At 45.3% G+C, this 18,537-nt stretch overlaps 1 protein-coding gene across 1 annotated transcript; it reads left to right on the forward strand.

Annotated features, from left to right (window-relative positions):
• The first annotated feature begins 2,911 nt into the window (after window positions 1–2,911).
• LOC119845330 (MYC binding protein) lies at window positions 2,912–16,660 on the forward strand. Its single transcript, XM_038377493.2, has 5 exons — window positions 2,912–2,997; window positions 3,189–3,261; window positions 11,258–11,306; window positions 12,188–12,317; window positions 16,566–16,660. Exons 1-5 carry the CDS (start codon window positions 2,983–2,985, stop codon window positions 16,608–16,610), a joined length of 312 nt encoding a protein of 103 aa, XP_038233421.1. The 5' UTR covers window positions 2,912–2,982; the 3' UTR covers window positions 16,611–16,660.
• The last annotated feature ends 1,877 nt before the right edge of the window (window positions 16,661–18,537 follow it).

Consider the following 18,537-nt stretch of genomic DNA (forward strand, 5'->3'; position numbering starts at 1 on the left):
ATCCCTCTTTAACTGTAATGTAATTATCTCCACCACTCCAATGGGAGCTGCAGCTGGAGCTGCGGCCAGGAGCCGAGCTGTGGTTGGGGCCGAAGCTGGGGCCTTGGCTGGGGCCAGAGTTGGGTTGGGTGGTGCTCCCTCCCTGCCCATGTGGGGCTGGCCCAGGCTGGGAGCTGCAGCCAGGAGCCAAACTGTGGCTGGGAGCAGAAGCTGAGGCCTTGGCTGGGGCTGGAGTTGGAGCGTAGCTGGGAGCAGAGCAGGGCTGGGTATGCTCCCTCCCTGCCCCCCATGGGAGCTGCCTGGGCCCTGCCGTGCCCCCCTGTACATTCTTCCATGCTCCCCTAGGGGGGCATGCTCCACAGCTTGGGGACCACTGTTCTAAGGGGTTGTCTTTGTGGGGAAATAGCCTAGAATAGCTATTCTGTACTAGCTTACTACAGTGTAGAATAAGTAGGGCCCTTCCAAATTCACAGTCCATTTTGGTCAATTTCATGGTCATGGGTTTTAAAAAATCATAAATTTCATGATTTCAGTTATTTAAATCTGAAATTTCACAGTGTTGTAATTGTAGAGGTCCTTACCCAAAAAAGAGTTGGGGGGGGGGTCGCAAGATTATTGTAGTGGGGGTTGTAGCTCTGCTACGCTTACTTCTGCACTGCTGCTGACAGTGGCGCTGCCATCAGAGCTAGGCAGCTGGAGAGCAGTGGCTGCTGGTCAGGAGCCCTGCTCTGAAGGCAGAGCTGCTATCAGCAGCAGCACAGAAGTAAGGATGGCATGGTATGGTATTGCCACCCTTACTTCTGCGGTGTTGCTGGCAGAGCTGGACCCTCAGTCAGCAGCTGCCACCATCTGGCCGCCTAACTCTGAAGGCAGCAATGCAGAAGTAAGGGTGGCATGGTATGATATTGTCACACTTACTCCTGTGCTGCTGCTGGTGGGGTGCTACCTTCAGAGCTGGGCACCTGGCCAAGAGCCGCCACTCTCTGTCTGTCCAGCTTTGAAGGCAGTGCAGAAGTAAAGATGACAATACTGGGACTCCCTAAAATAACTTGTGACCCCCCTGCAACTCCCTCTTGGGTCAGGACCCCCAGTTTGAGAAATGCTGGTCTCCCCCGTGAAATCTGTATAGTATAAGGTAAAAGCATACAAAAGACCAGATTTCCCAGTGACACGTTTTTCATGGCTGTGATTTTGGTAGGGCCCTAAGAATAAATGTCCACATGGGGAGTTAGTATGGAACAGCTACTGCATTTTAAATTCACACTGTAGCTCATTGGTTCCAATCTCAACCTTTCTCAACCATTGTATCCCTTTCAGGAGTCTGAAGCCGGAGATCCACTGCCTGGGGCTGAATGATATAACTCAGCTTCACAGGCCTCCCTCCCTCCCTGTGGTGTGGGGTGCCAGGCAATTGCCTTGCTTACAGCCCCCCTAAATCCATCCATTGACACCCCTTTATCAGACCCTGGCCACTGTAGTGACTTACATACGGTGTAGCAGCAGACCCAGTGAGGCTGTGCAGCAACCTGTATGAGGCCATGTCCCAGCACTTATTTTTACACTGGGCGGCACCTAACATTCCTGCTCCGAGCATAACCATAGGGCACAGCGAGCACAGTGCCCCACATGGATAAAAAACAGGGTGGTCTCGGTGTGGAGTGGCTAACACACAGGTAGCTAAGTGGGAACGGCTTTGGCAGGAGGCAGCTCCGCTAGGCAGGTTCTGAGGGAAGGCGAGAGAAGGGAGCTGGGCATGGCCTGAGGTGGGAAGGCGGGAGAAGGTGGTTGGGCAGGGCCTGAGATGGAAAGGGGGCTAGGCGGGCGGCAGGAGGTGTCTGGGCAGGGCCTGAGGTGGAAAGGGGGCTAGGCGGGTGGCGGGAGAAGGTGTCTGGGCAGGGCCTGAGGTGGGAAGGGGGCTAGGTGGGTGGTGGGAGAAGGTGGCTGGGCCTGAGGTGGGAAGGGGGCTAGGGGCCAGGCGGGCGGAGAGAGAAGGTGGCTGGGCAGGGCCCAAGGTGGGAAGGTGGCTGGGCAGGGCCTGAGGTGGGAAGATGGCTGGAGGCTATGCGGGTGGTGGGAGAAGCTGGCTGGGCAGGAGCTGAAGTGGGAAGGGGACTAGGGGCCAGGCGGGCAGCGGGAGAAGGTGGCTGGGCAGGGCCTGAAGTTGGAAGCGGGAGAAGGGGGCTGGACACGGCCTGAGGTGGGAAGGCAGGAGAAGGGGGCTGGACACGGCCTGAGGTGGGAAGGCGGGAGAAAGGGGCTAGGCATGGCCTGAGGTGGGAAGGGGGCTAGGGGCTAGGCGGGCAGCAGAAGGTGGCTGGGCAAGAGCTGAGGTGGGAAGGGGGCTAGGGGCCAGGCGGGCAGCGGAAGAAGGTGGCTGGGCAGGGCCTGAGGTGGGAAGGGGGCTAGGGGCTAGGCGGGCGGCGGGAGAAGGTGGCTGGGCAGGAGCTGAGGTGGGAAGGCGGGAGAAGGTGGCTGGACAGGGCCTGAGGTGGGAAGGGGGCTGGGGGCCAGGCGGGCAGCGGGAGAAGGGGCTGGGCACAGCCTGAGGTGGGAAGACGGGAGAAGGTGGCTGGGCAGGAGCTGAGGTGGGAAGGGGGCCAGGCGGGCGGCGGGAGAAGGTGGCTGGACAGGGCCTGAGGTGGGAAGGGGGCTAAGGTCTAGGCGGCGGCGGCAGAAGGGGGCTGGGCACGGCCTGAGGTGGGAAGGCGGGAGATGGTGGCTAGACAGGGCCTGAGGTGGGAAGGCGGGAGAAGGGGGCTGGGTACGGCCTGAGGGGAGGAGATACAGTTCGCGAAAAGGCCCAAGGCAGGACGCCAAAAATAAGGGGGGGGGGGGAAGCGGAGCTGTGTGCTAGCGTTGCCGGTCTCCATGGTAACTGATAGGACGCTGCGTGTCTCCCTCCCGCCGGCAAAAGACATAGGGCGCAAGCGCGGCGCTGTCGTCATAGCGGAGAGGGTGCAGCCCGATGCAGAGAGGGTTGGGATGGCGCATTACAAGGTGGGGGATTGCGATTTCTTCCTGGAACACAAAACCCTCTCTTGGTCCCCTTCCCTCCATCGGGGAGTCGCGGTATCCCGCCGGCTGCCTCCGCGCGGCCTCTGCGCCTTTCAGACAGGCCTGGGCGAAGCCGGCTCGCCGACCCCGGAACGCCCTACCCCGCGCTAATGTTGTTCCCATCCTTCCCTCAGGCCGCGGACTCTAAGCGAGAGCAGTTCCGCCGCTACCTGGAGAAATCCGGGGTGCTGGACACGCTCACCAAAGGTAAATAGCCCCGAGCCGCTGCCCCTAGCGTGCGGGAAGGTAAATGTCCCCCCTGCCCCGCGCGAGGAGCCAAGGTCTGTGTTCTCTTGCCCTTGTGCCCACGCCAGGTGGTTGCAGGGCCCTTTCTCTAGCCCATGCTCTCCCCCCGACCCTCGCCGGCCAGTACTGTCAGGTGTCAGGTGACCAGCAGCCGTTGTTGGAAATCCTGTGGGTCAAGACTTAAGATACTTGAGGCCTTATTTTGTCAGAGTACTTGCTATTCTGTAGCACTTTATAAGTTCAAAGCAGAGTTCCACTTGATTTCAGTTGTAGTGTTGAGTACACCCTACTTCTGGAATTCTGACCCCTTGGCCCCTGATCCCTGGTACTCACTCTACACAGTGGGCACCTGTGAATTTTGGTTTAAGTGACTTGTTCAGCATTGCAGAAGTAGGGATAAAATGCAGTTCTTCGGGTGGCATTCAAGGTCTGTAACCACGAGACTATCCTTTTTCTCCCTGTAATTCTCTGCTTTATTTGCTACACAACATCCAGCTTCTACAACAAAGGAGGCAAGGTTCTTATAGACAAAAGCCTTATTCACTACACAGTTCGGTTTGATTTCTGGTGCCCTGAATGAGGCAGAAGTCCTGTAGGGGGGAAAAGTATGTGATCATGTAATTAAAGAGTGTCATGCACATGCAAAAAAGGGGCACAAGCAGCTTAATCCTGACACTTCTCTGCAACCAGAATATTCCTTTAACATATTTTTTATGTAATTGCACATTTAGAAACAAAAACTGACCAAATTTCATCATTTGGAATCCTTTTGATCCTCATATGGATTGTTAGCATGTTTGTGACCTCTAGATCCACTGCATAGACCTCTTCCACTTGTGCTAGTGGAGCAACCGATAGCAGCAGTAGGTTGTTAATCTGTGTAGACTAATCACTAAAGTGGGATGAGACACATTTTGCCAATGTTTCTGAAGCTATTTAATAATCTTGGGTTCAATTCCATGTTTTGGTGGGGAATGTGCTTCCAGTTCTAAACACTTCTCCTTTGGGTCCTGCGATGGGGCAGTCAGGGGACAAGGACCAGGGTGGGTTGGATGGGTTGGGGGCTCTGAGGGAGGTGGGAAGTTGGAGGGGGTGGATGGGGGTGGGGGCCAGGCTGTTTGGGGGGCACAGTCTTCCCTACCCAGCCCTCCATACCATTTTGCACCCTGATGTGGCGCTTGGGCCAAAAAGTTTGCCCACCCTGATCTAGACCATCCCTGAAAGGTGTTTGTCTAACCTGCTCTTAAAAATTTCCAATGATGGAGATTCCACAACCTCTCTAGGCAATTTATGCCAGTGCTTAACCACCCTGACAGGAAGTTTTTCCTAATGTCCAACCTAACTCGCCCTTTCTGCAATTTAAGCCCATTGCTGCTTGTCCTATCCTCAGAGGTTAAGAAGAACAATTTTTCTCCCTCCTCCTTGTAACAGCCTTTTATTACTTGAAAACTATTATAGAATCCTAGAATATCAGGGTTGGAAGAGACCTCAGGAGGACATCTAGTCCAAACCCCTGCTCAAAGCAGGACTAATCCACAACTAAATCATCCCAGCCAGGGCTTTGTCAAGCCTGACCTTAAAAACCTCAAAGGAAGGAGATTCCACCACCTCCCGAGGTAACGCATTCCAGTGCTTCACCACCCTCCTAGTGAAAAAGTTCTTCCTAATATCCAACCTAAACCTCCCCCACTGCAACTTGAGACCATTACTCCTCATTCTGTCATCTGCTACCACTGAGAACAGTCTAGATCCATCCTCTTTGGAACCCCCTTTTAGGTAGTTGAAAGCAGCTATCAAATCCTCCCCCTCATTCTTCTATTCCACAGACTAAATAATCCCAGTTCCCTCAGCATCTCCTCATAAGTCATGTGTTCTAGTCCCTTAATCATTTTTGTTGCCCTCTGCTGGAAGCTTTCCAATTTTTTCACATCCTTCTTGCAGTGTGGGGCCCAAAACTGGACACAGTACTCCAGATGAGGCCTCACCAATGTCTAATAGAGGGGAATGATCACGGGCCTCGATCTGCTGGCAATGCCTCTACTTATGTGTCCCAAAATGCCATTGGCCTTCTTGGACACAAGGGCACACTGTTGACTCCTATCCAGCTTCTCGTCCACTGTAAACCCCTAGATCCTTTTCTGCAGAACTGCCGCCTAGCCATTTGGTCCCTAGTCTGTAGCAGTGCATGGGATTCTTCCATCCTAAGTGCAGGACTCTGCACTTGACCTTGTTGAACCTCATCAGATTTCTTTTGGCCCCATCCTCTAATTTTTCTAGGTCCCTCTGTATCCTATCCCTACCCTCCAGCGTATCTACCTCTCCTCCCAGTTTAGTGTCATCTGCAAACTTGCTAAGGGTGCAAACCACGCCATCCTCCAGATCCTTAATGAAGACATTGAACAAAACTGCCCTAGGACCGACCCTTGGGGCACTCTGCTTGATACCGGCTGCCAACTAGACATGGAGCCATTGATCACTACCCGTTGAGCCCGACAATCTAGCCAGCTTTCTATCCGCTTCATAGTCCATTCATCCAGCCCACACTACTTTAACTTGCTGGCAAGAATACTGTGGGAGACCGTGTCAAAAGCTTTGCTAAAGTCAAGGAATAACACGTCCTCTGCTTTCCCCTGATCCACAGAGCCAGTTATCTCGTCATAGAAGGCAATTAGATTAGTCAGGCATGACTTGCCCTTGGTGAATCCATGCTGACTGTTCCTGATCACCTTCCTCTTTAAGTGCTTCAGAATTGATTCCTTGAGGACCTGCTCCACGATTTTTTCCAGGGGCTGAGGTGAGGACTTATGTCCCCTCTTGGTCTTCTCTTTTCCGGACTAAACAAACTCAGTTTTTTTCGATCTTCTCTCATAGTTCATGTTTTCTAGACCTTTAATCATTTTTGTCAGTCTTCTCTGGATTCTCTCCAATTTGTTCACATCCTTCCTGAAATGTGGCGCCCAGAATTTGACACAATATTCCAGTTGAGGCCTAATCAGTGCAGAGTAGAGTGGAAGAGTTACTACTTGTGTCTTGCTTACAACACTCCTCCTAATACATTCCAAAATGTTTGGGTTTTTTTTGCAACAGCATTACACTGTTGACCATTTAGCTTGTAGTCCACTATGACCCCTAGATCCCTTTCCGCAGCTACTCCTTCCTAGGCAGTCATTTCCCGTTTTGTATGTGTGCAACTGATTGTTCTGTTCCTTCCTAAGTGGAGTACTTTTTCATTTGTTCTTATTGAATTTCATCCTGTTTACTTCAGACCATTTCTCCAGTTTTGTCCAGATCATTTTGAATTTTAATCCTATCTTCCAAAGCACTTGCAACCTCTCCCAGCTTGGTATTGTCTGCAGACTTTCTAAATGTACTCTCTATGCCATTATCTAAATCAGTGGTCACCAACCCATCGATTGCGATTGACTTGTCAATTCTGGACCCTCTGCAGTCGATCACCATCCCTGGGCCACTAAAAGTCGCCTCCGATCCTGTCCGAATGGCCCCGAGTCCCTCCGAGCTCACCCTAGTGCTGCTCCAGGTGAATCAGTTGAGGAGTCAAATTCGATCTGGCACAGTGGGACTCTGGCAGGCTGTGTGCCTGCCTGCCATGGCCCCGTGCCACTCCTGGAAGCAGCTAGCTGCTGACATGTCTCTGTGGCCCCTTGGGTGCGGGTGTCTGTGCGCTGCCTGCTCCCAGAGCCACCTCCCTCCGTCCCAGCCTGGGGCTGTACAGATGTGCGAGCTGCGAGCCGCTTCTGGGACCAGCCTGGGGCCATGGTAGGCAGGCAGCCTGCCTGAGCCCCGCTGCACTGCTGACTGGGAGCCGCCTATGCTAAGCGTTTCCCAGCCGGAACCTACACCTTGCGCTCCCTCCTGCACCAAACTCCCTCCCAGAGCTTGCACCCCTCACTCCTGCACCCTTGTCCCAGACCCAATGCACACCCCACAGTTGAGAATGTTACACTGATTTATGATACTCTCTGAAGGATTTTGGATCTATAACCACAAATGACACTAATAAAAGGTACAACTCCTAAAATGTCCAGTGGAGTCTGAGATTAGGTACATTGTGACCATATGACCTCTGCACCCAAACTCCTTCCCAGAACTTGCACCTCTCACTCCTGCACCTCTGCCCCAAGCTCAGCCCGGAGCCCCCTCCCACACTCCGAACCCCTCAGCCCCAGCCCAGAGCCTGCACCCCCTCCCGTACTCCAATCCCCTGTTCCAGCCTGGTGAAAGTGAGTGAGGGTGGGGGAGAGCAAGTGATGGAGGGAGGGGGAATGGAGTGAATGGGATGGGGCCTTGGGGAAGGGGCAGGGTAGATCCTGGGTTGATCTTAAATTCAAAAAGTGATCTTGTGTGTAAAAAGGTTGGAGGTCACTGATCTAAATCATTAATGAAGATACTGAATAGAACTGGACCCAGAACTGATCTCTGCAGGACCCCACTCGTTGTGTCCTTCCAGCATGACTGTGAACCACTGATAAATACTCTCTGGGAATAGTTTTCCAGCTCCATCTAGGTTGTATTTCCCTAGTTTGTTTATGAGAAGGTCATGTGAGACCATATCAAAAGCTTTACTAAAGTCAAAATATGCCACTTATGCTGCTTCCCCCTCTATACACAAGGCTTGTTACCCTGTCAAATAAAGTTATTAGGTTGGTTTGACATAATTTGTTTTTGACAAATCCATGTTGACTGTCACTGATGACTTCTAGATGTTTTCAGATTGATTGCTTAATTATTTCACATATTCATGTTGCCTGGGTGTAGCAGGTGCAGAATAGAGAGCACAGAAGAGACTCCACATGAGGCGCCCCGCAACTAAGAGGAGCAATTGCAATTACAGATGGAGCAGGCTCAGACTGAATTTTGGAGAAATTTAGCCAACAAGCGTAACACACCTCTGCTGAGCAATTTCTTGGTTCTCTGTAATTTGGACAGACTTGTAATGTGGATGGCAAAAGGCATACTCCTGACACCAAGGCCATACAGGTGCAACGCACAGAGGCACTAGAGATTCTTAGTCAAATGACTGTAAGAATTTTTAACATGGGCAAAATAACTTTTTTGCCTTAATCTCATTCTTGGAAATAGCTGAACTGTTGGGTACAACTTTCCAAAAATTTCAGCATGAGGCATGCACATGGCATGTAAGTAAAATTTCAGTCCAATGGTCCATAAAGTTAAAAGTAACTACAAACAGGGTCTCTCAGTGTAAAGTATTAAGCAACCTTACCCACGGGTCTAATTACCAGCGCTGGCTAACATCTGTGTTGTGAAAGTACCCAAATCCCCATATCTGGATTGGGGTGCCACTGGGTTAAATACTGAACAAACACAGAAAATCTGACAACTTCAGTAGAAATTCTGTGTTGGTTTTTATCCTGCCCTCATCAAAGGTCCCTATGTGTATAGCTCACAATCTAAGAAAGCCAAGCAATATATAAAGAACTCAAGAGACAAATATTTAATTGTCTCTCTCTGTACTTTTTAGTTTTGTAATTGCATAAATATCCACTTCCTCAGCCTATAAATCATGCATGGGTTTGTTTTGTTTGGGTTTTTTTTTTTTTGTATCTGTAATGGCAAATTTAGTCCTGTTGCTTCTCCCCTCTCATTTTTGTCATAAGTGCCTAGTGAAAGACTACGCAAATATAGTGGTGCATAGCAAAAGTCTGTCAGAGAGAAAATAGGCATTATGCAAATGAAAACGTATCACAAAATGCTGCATGTGCATACTTAAGCTTGTAGAAAAAATATGGTATCTTGAGTTTCAGGAATACTCTGTTGTGTAATTAAAGACTGCATCATAATACATTTTCCACAAGCAGACAGTCAAGGTTGCAAGTTAAACTGTGCAACCTTAACATTCTTGTTGTTGTTTTTGAATGGGATATATACACTAATTCAAAGGGTATTATATAAAAAGTGTTTTCATAGCTTTCCATTCTTTAATACCATATTAGAAACAAAAAATAAACATTTGTTTTATCTATTTCTAGTTAGCTTATATTTTCTCCTTGAATGAAAATGAAAGCAAGTAATCTCTGTTTAATTGCTTTATGAAGTGCTGCCATAGCTTTTAGGTCAAAACTATTCTGTAAAATGGAGCAGTTGGATACTCAATACTGGTATCTCACTTTGGTCTATCCCACAGTTGGTAGGTATATTCTGCCATTTGTACCAAGTTTCAGATTATAGTGACTGTTTTGGAATGGAGCTAAATTGCACGTACATTCCGTCTTTTCATTTAAGAAACGTGGTATGAGTGCAGATCAGCTTACTTTTACTCACTTCCATGGTGAATACATATTTAGAGTATGGAGGACACTTCACTCCACTTGTAGTTTTTTTAATGTGGGTAACTTTAGCTGAAGTCCAGTCTTTTTGCCACTTTTAGATAAATCAGTGTGCTCCATCTGGTGGCTCTAAAGCTGCTGTTGTTCACTAACAAACTAATCTAAAAGGATGTAGCTTCTATTCAGTTAACTGACAGTGAACTCTACTAGCTAACACAGTTGTCCTGGAAGGAAAGTTTTGGAGTCCAAAATTACATGAACAAGTGTTGAATGTCCAGGCTAGCAAGTTAAGATGTGTTGGCTAACTTGACAATACATTAACTTTGGTACCTATGACAGTGATCTGGTCTGTGACTGGGAATAATTTAAAAACAAAAAAACCAAGTGTGGACATACTGACCATGATAAATCGTATTCATTTTGGCTTCATTCCAAGTCCAGAAATCTAACTATGAACTAATCAACAGGAGAACTGATGGCTCAGGCTCTTTTGCGGATTCAGTCAACAAAGTGTTGAACAATGAATACTTCAGAAGTTTGTGCCGGGTGGCTGTCTTTGGGGCACATCTGTGTTAACTCAAAATATTAGTTATTGAGTACCATACTCAGTGTAACACTCTGAATGCCCCTGGAGATGAGAACAACCTATAGATGGGTGATGGAGGAGCCAAGTGTGCGACTGTAAGAGTGCAACTGCATTCTTGAGACACCATTTAGGATTCTTGCTTCCACCTTAGAAGCAAAGCAGCAGGTGGTTGTGATTTGTTTATTCTCCCTGACCTCCCAGTAAAGGAGGCCTGGTGATGGAGGAGAATATTGAGTTTTCCAAACTTAGTAAAGAAGAGTCTGTCTTTGGCTACACTAGAGGGCTTACAGCGGTGCAGCTGCACCGCTGTAAGGTCTCTAGTGTAGCTGCTCTAAGATGATGGGAGAGAGGTCTCCCGTTGGCTTAATTACTGCAGCCCTCGGAAGTGGTGGTAGTTATATCAGTAGGAGAAGCTCTCCGGCCAACAGAGTGCTGTCCACACCAGCGCATAAATTGGCATAAGTTATGTTGCTCGGGGGTGGCTAATTCATTTCCCTGAGCAATATAACTTATGTTGATTTTAAGCTTTAGTGTAGATTACTTTAGATTACCTTTGTTATAAGGTAAGTGACAGATACGATGATAGGCAACTACTTTATTGGAAAGAATGTATATATCCTGGAACTGTTATTAAATAGGTATGTATTTGATCAGTTTATGGAAAAATATAACTGCTTGAAAGTTACTTGTAATGTTTGTGTTTATGTAAATGCAGAATTTAGTGCAAACATTTAGCTTTACAGTTCATGAAAGAATTGTTGAAAAAAGTGTGTTCAAAAGAATTCCAGCTATATAACTGTAGTCAAAGCGTATGTTGGATGCACGAGTCTCTCAGTAATACTCTGCATAATCACTAATACGTGTTCATTGTCCTAATTTTTGACTATAATAAAAGCTAGCTTTGTGTGTGAATGTTTAAATTAATGAATCACCTTTAAAATACTAATCTGGAAGTAATCCTTTTTAAGTCTCATATGTATTACCTTTGACTACTGGTGCACATTTCAGAAATTGAACCATTTGAGGTGTTTTCTGCTTTCAACTGTTGGACGCTTTTTATTTACAGTGTTGGTAGCCCTATATGAAGAGCCAGAGAAACCAAATAGTGCACTGGAGTATCCTTTTTCTTCGTTCTGTGAATTGATTTCAGACATATGTGAGGCAAAAGATGGAAGCATAGTCCAAGGCAGATACTTGTTTGTCTCCATATTATATAGAATAAATAAAATATTTTATTTCCATATTAAATAAGAACAGCAGCAATTTTAGGGAAATGGCACTCAGTCAACCAAGTACAATAGAGAACTAGAAATTTAGCTCTTGCATGATAAAGTCCTTACTACCAACAGCCTGAGGCTTTTGGCTTATCTAACCCAGTATCTTGGTTGATTGGTTGTTTGTTTTTTTTGGCAGTGGCTTGTGTTTAATAGACTTTTGCCTTCCTTTTGGTATTAAACATTTTCTATAAGGCTATTTGCATAGGAATGACTTCCTTTTATTTGCAGGTGTACTGCTTAATTTGGAACAGTGTATTTTGCATAACTGCTGTTTATTGCTGACAACTATCTAGTTCTTCTTAATCTTGCTGGGCTTCCTTTTTGACCTCCTGCCTCAGTGAATTATGAGGGCTTACTACATAAGTATTTACTGTCTAAAATGTTCTGCCTTACAGTTTAGTATTCCCTTGTTCTTATGTTGTGGGAGAGGGTAAAAGGAGCATCTTTCAGCTTTTGCTTTATACTATTTTGTAACCATGCCCTTCTCAATCTTCTTTACAAGCTAAGGAAACCTTGCGGTTCTCCTTCATTGTGTTTTAAAGGCCTGCAGACAGCCATGTTGCCACCTTCTGTTTAAAACAATTCTGTTTGGCTTTTTTCTTAACTGACACATCTGGTGTATCCTGTCAGTCTGCCATTATGTCTTGCTGTACCAGCCTTGTAGTTTATTCAAATTCAGGCTATCATTTTTAAGTGAAGAAACACTTAACTTTTGTTAGCTTTCTGAAGCATCATATAGGAGCCGCAGCTCCAGAAAATCCAGAAGTAGAGGCCCTTCGCCTGGAAGTGGCAGAGATGAAAGAAAAATATGAAGCTGTGTTAGAAGAAAACAAAAAACTAAAAGCAAAGGTAAATATTTGAGTCTTCCTTGCTGTATCTTCTTAAAATGGAAAAGAAAAATACTCTTTTTCTTTTTGCTAATACCAGTGTACTTGTGGCACCTTAGAGACTAACGAATTTATTTGAGCATAAGCTTTCGTGAGCTACAGCTCACTTCATTGGATGCGTTCAGTGGAAAAAAAAAATCACTGGTATTAGTTACTGTATCAATAGTCAACATTCATCCGTGATAATGCAGTGTCACTTTGTGCAAGTCTCAGAACAAGGGGAAAGCCTGATAGGCTCTTGGTGGGGGGGCAACTCAATTGAAAAGAACACTTTTCATGTTTTAATACGACTAACCACTCAGTTTCTTTTTCTTAACTTTCTTTAAAAGCCATGGGAAACCATTACAAGTATCAAACTCAAGTAAAATTGAGTGGAAATGATAGAATTAACTTCTTAAAAAATGGTGTAAAAATCAACCTAGATGATACTTCCCAAACAAATTACAACATTTTAAAGATGCTAACTGAAAAAGCTTCTTACAGAAAATAAATTCAAGGTGGAAGATTCCTATTAGGTCAATGGGATCAACACCTTGCAAGATCTGACGCACTGGAGGCATTTATGTGTATGCAAAATAAAACTTTAACTCTAGTTTAAAATACCTCTACCTCTGACTCTGAAAACCTTTTAAATGGATCCTGAGTGTAAACTAAGGCAGAGTCATTGTTTTGGGTATACAGACTGCCTGCACCTCTCAACTATCTAAGTAGGGTATCTGTTCTTAAACCAAATTATATTTGAGACAGATTTTCAAATAACTCATTGTATAGTTACCATAGTTATACCGATCCATAACTACACATGCAAATAGCCACATAAACAAGGGGCAGAAACAGTGCTGGTTCTGAAAATGTGTGACATACTTTTTTCCCATGCAGTGATGCTGTTTTCTACACAACTTTACTTACCTAATGACTAGTTACTACATACTATGTTTTACTTTCTACAGCTTTTGATCAGGCAAGCTTTTTTGCATGGATTATGGGACTGCCCACAAAGAGGCCTGAAGCATGCAAGCTGCTATCTTAGTACACACCATATATTATCAGTGGTAGTTCCACAATAGAACAAAGGCACTATTTGTCCATTAATTGGTCCAGAAAACACCTGCTTAACAATAAACTCATTGGTCAAATTCATGATCTCTCCATTAAATTTGCTGTCAAGACATATATGCATAAGAATGGCCACACTAGGTCAGGCCAGTGGTCCATCTAGCCCAGTATCTTGTGTTCTGACAGTGGCCAATGCCAGATGCCTCAAAGGAAATGAACAGAGAAATTATCAAATGACCCTTACCCTGTTGTCCAGTCCCAACATCAGGCAGTCGGGGGCTTAGGAACATCCAGAGCATGGGGTTACATCCCTGACCATTGGCTAATAGCCATTGATGGACCTATTCTCCATCAATGTATTGAATTCTTTTTTTTAACCTAGTTATACTTTTGACCTTCACAACATCCCATGGCAACAAGTTCCACAGGTTGGCTGTGCACTGTGTGAAGAAAGACTTCCTTTGGTTTGTTTTAAATCTCCTGCCTATTAGTTTCATTAGGTGACCTCTGGTTCTTGTGTTATGTGAAGGGGTAAATCACGCTTCCCAATTCACTCTTCTCCACACCATTCATGATTTTATAGACCTCTATCATATCCCCCCTTAGTTGTCTCTTTTCCAAGCTGAACAATCCCAGTCTTCTTAACCTTTCTTCATATGGAAGCTGTCCCATACCCTTAATCATTTTTGTTGCTTTTTCTATTTTTTTCTGCATCTCCTTTTGAGAAAGGGCAACTAGAACTGCAACAGTATTCAAGGTCTGGGTGTACCATGGATTTATATAGTGGTGGTATGATATTTTCTGTCTTATTTTTCTCTTTTCTAATGGTTCCTAGTATTCTGTTAGAGGTTTTTTTGTGATTGTTGGTTTTGTTTGTTTGTTTTTTACTGCTGCTGCACATTGAATGATATTTTCAAAGACCTATCCACAATGACTGGAGGATCTTTCTTGAGTGGCAGCTAATTTGGACCTCACTGTTTACTTCTTTTTCCAAATCATTGATGAATATGTTGAACAGCACGCTCCCAGTACTGATTACTGGAGGGGAGGGGAAGAGGATGCCACTATTTACCTCTCTCCATTCTGAAAACTAGCCATTTATTTCTACTCTTAGTTATCTGTCTTTTAACCAGTTGCTGATCCATGAGAGGATCTTTCCTCTTATCCCATGACTGCGTAGTTTGCTTAAGAGCCTTTGGTAAGGGACCAGGTCAGAGGCTTTCTGAAAGTTCAAGTACACTATATCCACTTGATCACTCTTGTACACATTTTTTTTTTTTTTACAGTAAAAAGGCTATAAGTATTTAACTTGAACATTCTGCTGAGTCAAGCAGTCATGCTTATCTAAATGGTCCTGGCTTGGGTTAAAATGGGAGTGCTTCCTTGAGGTGAAAAAATTAGATAGGTTGTGGGAGGAGCATGGCTGTAGTTATTGCAGCTTGCAGGCATTTTTTTTTTGTCTCAGATGGCTTAAAATGAGAGGAATCTGACTAGCAGAAGGGGGACTTTCCTATGAAAGTAGTCTAAGAGATCTGATAAACTCATTTGGTAATGAGGGCTGAATTATACCTTAGTGTGTGGGCCAGTTACAAAGTTTTGGGCCATATGCCACAACTCTGTGAAAAGGTGCAAGAGGCTGCCCTCAGCAGCAACCAAGTTTGTTGGGGAAATCAGGAATGATTCAGAGTGCCATTAGGACCACCAATTTTACTGCTCTCATTTCCTTGTATCTCTCCTCTCTCTGTATCTATGAAATTTTTCTCCTTATTGATTAGTACTTTCCCTTCTCTCCTCCTATCTACTTTTTATGCACTTTACCTCTTTTTTTCCATCTGTCTTTTTTGTCCTGCACAGTCACCCATTCCCCTGGGTCTTTGAGTTTTGTTGGGTTTCTGAATGGCAGCAAAACAACTTTACATGAGAGGATTGTGGAGCAAAATCATGTTCTAATCAGCTTCCTTCGTTAGTCTTTTAGCATGCAGAGCATTAAAGAGGAAACATTTATTTTCCCTTTCCATTAAGTACTGAAGCGAGTTTAAGTAACTAGCAAGTTTCCCTTTTCAGTTGGGTGCCTGTGTAAAGACCTCTATGCACAGGGGAAAACCTGCTAATCTGAAGAAAGTACATGTAATTAACTGAAAAGCAAAACTTGACTAAGATCCAGTCATACGGTCCAGAAGCTTTATTTTGTAGCTAGCTTGGTGTGCAAAAGACATGGAGCAGCTATTGCTGGCAGCACACTGTGATAAATTTAATTCAACATTATATGTAAATGCCAGATGAATATTTTGATCAGGCTTGGAATTTCTAACCCATAAATGAGAAACATTTTAAATGCAAAATTTAAAACTGAATGGCAGATTCCAGATAAATAATATTTATTTTCATAACCTTCCCTATGTCTGGGATTCTTTTCAGAGGGTCTGGTGAAATCTACTTGGTCTTCAGCTACCTAATTTTTATACCTATGCATCTATAATTGGAGAATTCAGGGTGTATTTTAAGTGGTAAAATTATCACTAAATCAGTGTGAATTTTTGATCTAAGGTTCTGATGGTAGGTTTCTCCTCTATTTTAAACTTGGAATAGTCTCATGAATAGCTAATTCCCATTCTAGTGGTGGCAGTCAGACCATTTTACTCCAGCATATTTCAGTACAGCGTACAAGAATGTAGGACACTCATTCTGCCTAATACTAACTTAAGATGGCCAGTATTGGGCAATCACAATGTAAAACCCTCTCTTCTTTAAAGTAAGAAATTAAATATTTGTCAGTGGGAAAAACTGTCAAAAGCATTTAATGGATCTTGTGTGCTGAAATCTCCTGACTTTAAGTCACTTAAGAACTTTTGAAAATCCTGCCCTTCACCTTTAAAAGCCTCTCTCTCTCTCATAGTTGCATCTTTGCACAATGCATTGTTCCCTCCCTTCTCCCCCAACCCCACAGAAAAAAGGTTTACTAGGCATGTTTGTAGTCTTTGAAAATAAGTGGACCTAAGTATTCAGTAGCAAATTAGATTTTTTAGAATAAAGCTTGCTATAAAATAACTACTCCTCTCTCCTGTTGGGGGTAAAATATGCCATCAGGGTTTTGTTTTTTAACATTCTATAGCTAACAAAATCATGTGTTTTTTTTTTTTTTTAACTTCTACAGCTGTCTCAGTATGAACCACCTCCAGAAGAGAAGCATGGTGAATAGGAATACTTTCACCTTTTGGTTACTTAACTGAATAAAGGGCTTCATCAGAAGTTTACTGTCTTGACTTATTTTGGATATAAATATCTTGAAACATTTCATGCAATATGTTGGCAATCATCTTACAACTACACAAATTGCCTAGGGAAGTTGTGGAATCTCCATTCTTGGAGATTTTTAAGAGCAGGTTAGACAAACACCTCTCAAGGATGGCCTAGATCAGTGGTCTCCAAGTTTTTTTAAATGCCCAAGATCACTTTTTGAATCTAAGGGCAACCCAGGATCTGCTCTGCCCATTCCCCAAAGCCCTGCCCCACTCACTCCGTTCCCAGCCCCCCCTTGGTTGTTCACTCTCCACAATCCTCACTCACTCTCACTGGGCTGGGGTTGGGGTTCAAGAGGAGGTGTGGGAGGGGGCTCTGGGCTGAGCATGGAGCAGAGTGTTTGGGGTGCAGAAGGGGGTGTAGGCTCTGGGAGGGCTTTTGGGTGTAGGACGGGTCTCCAGGCTGGGGCAGAGTGTTGGGATACAGGAAGGGGGTACATAGTGCTGGCTCTGGGAGGGGGATCAGGGCTGGGGCAAGAGGTTGGGGTGCAGAGGGGGCATGGGGTGCTGGCTCCGGGAAGGGGCTCAGGGCTGGGGGTTGAGGTGCGGCTTCTCGTGGGTCAGCACTTACCTCTGGCGTTTTTTGATTGGTGGCAGGTGCAGCAAGGCTAAGTCAGGCTCCCTGCCTACCCCAGCTCCACACTGCTCATGGAAGGGGCCAGTGTGCCCCTGGGAGTGGGGGGCATATGGCTCTGCAAGCTGCCACTCTGTAAGTACTGCCCCTGCAGCCCTCCTGGCCAATGGGAGCTGCGGGGGTGGTGCTTACAGGCAGGACCAGTGCACAGAGGGAGACCCTGTCCTCCCCGCTCACTCGTGGGGCCGTGCTGGCCACTTCTGGGAGCGGTGTGGGGCTGGGGTAGGGAGTCAGCCCCCCCCCCCCCAAGAGATAGCGATTGACTGGGAGATCCTCTAGGATCACTGGTCTAGATAATACTTGGTCTTGCTATGAGTGCAGGGGACTAGACTAGATGACCTTCCAAGGTCCCTTCCAGTCCTCCAAATCTATGAAAAAAGGCTTATGACTCTTAAGGTAATCTGCAAACATTCTTCTGTAGAGTTCTAAACCTAACTTTTTATAAGCTTTTGAAGGAGTTAACTCATGTGATGTGATGTGAATGTTATACTTTTCAGAACAGGTTAACAAGACTAATTTAGCACAAAGTGCCTGAAGTACAGTGAATAATTTCAGTAGCAGTGTTAAGATTAAATATTGCTTTTCATCTTAGCTGTAAGGTGCATTCTATTCCTTGCTATTTACAAATGTGAGGACTGATTACATTGCACAGCAAAAACCCACCAGTGAAGATATATAAATACAGGGTTAATGAAACTATACTCGCTAAGGGACAAGAAGTGAGGAATGGATGAAATTTAAGATGATAAATTCTGGCAGTCTCCAGGGCTATAGTATATTATAGGCCAGGATTATCATCCCTTTACCACACCTACTATCACTTTTTTTTCTGGCTGACAAATGATTTAGGTTGGCTGTCTGTAAATCAGAGCTGTGATATTGCTGGTATTCACTGTAAAGTTGCCAACTTGGATAAATTCCTGGAGATTTTATCACATGACAATCTTTAATTAAACATTAATCTTTAAGTTAGGGAGACACCAGGACAATCTTAGAGGGTTAGCAACCCTAATTCACATACATAAAGTTAAGCTCCTTCTACTTTAATAGGGTGATTTTGTTCACTGTTCATGAGGTAGGTTGGGGAGGGAGCAGAGGTGTTCAGGTAGCAGGTTTCCTGGTATGGTGGATTGTCAGGTGAAGTAGGGGAGGAGTGTTGTACCTTGTACCACTCTAGCCCCCAAATTGGCAGT

This window comes from Dermochelys coriacea, chromosome 19, assembly GCF_009764565.3.
Source record: "Dermochelys coriacea isolate rDerCor1 chromosome 19, rDerCor1.pri.v4, whole genome shotgun sequence".
Classification (NCBI taxonomy): domain Eukaryota; kingdom Metazoa; phylum Chordata; order Testudines; family Dermochelyidae; genus Dermochelys; species Dermochelys coriacea.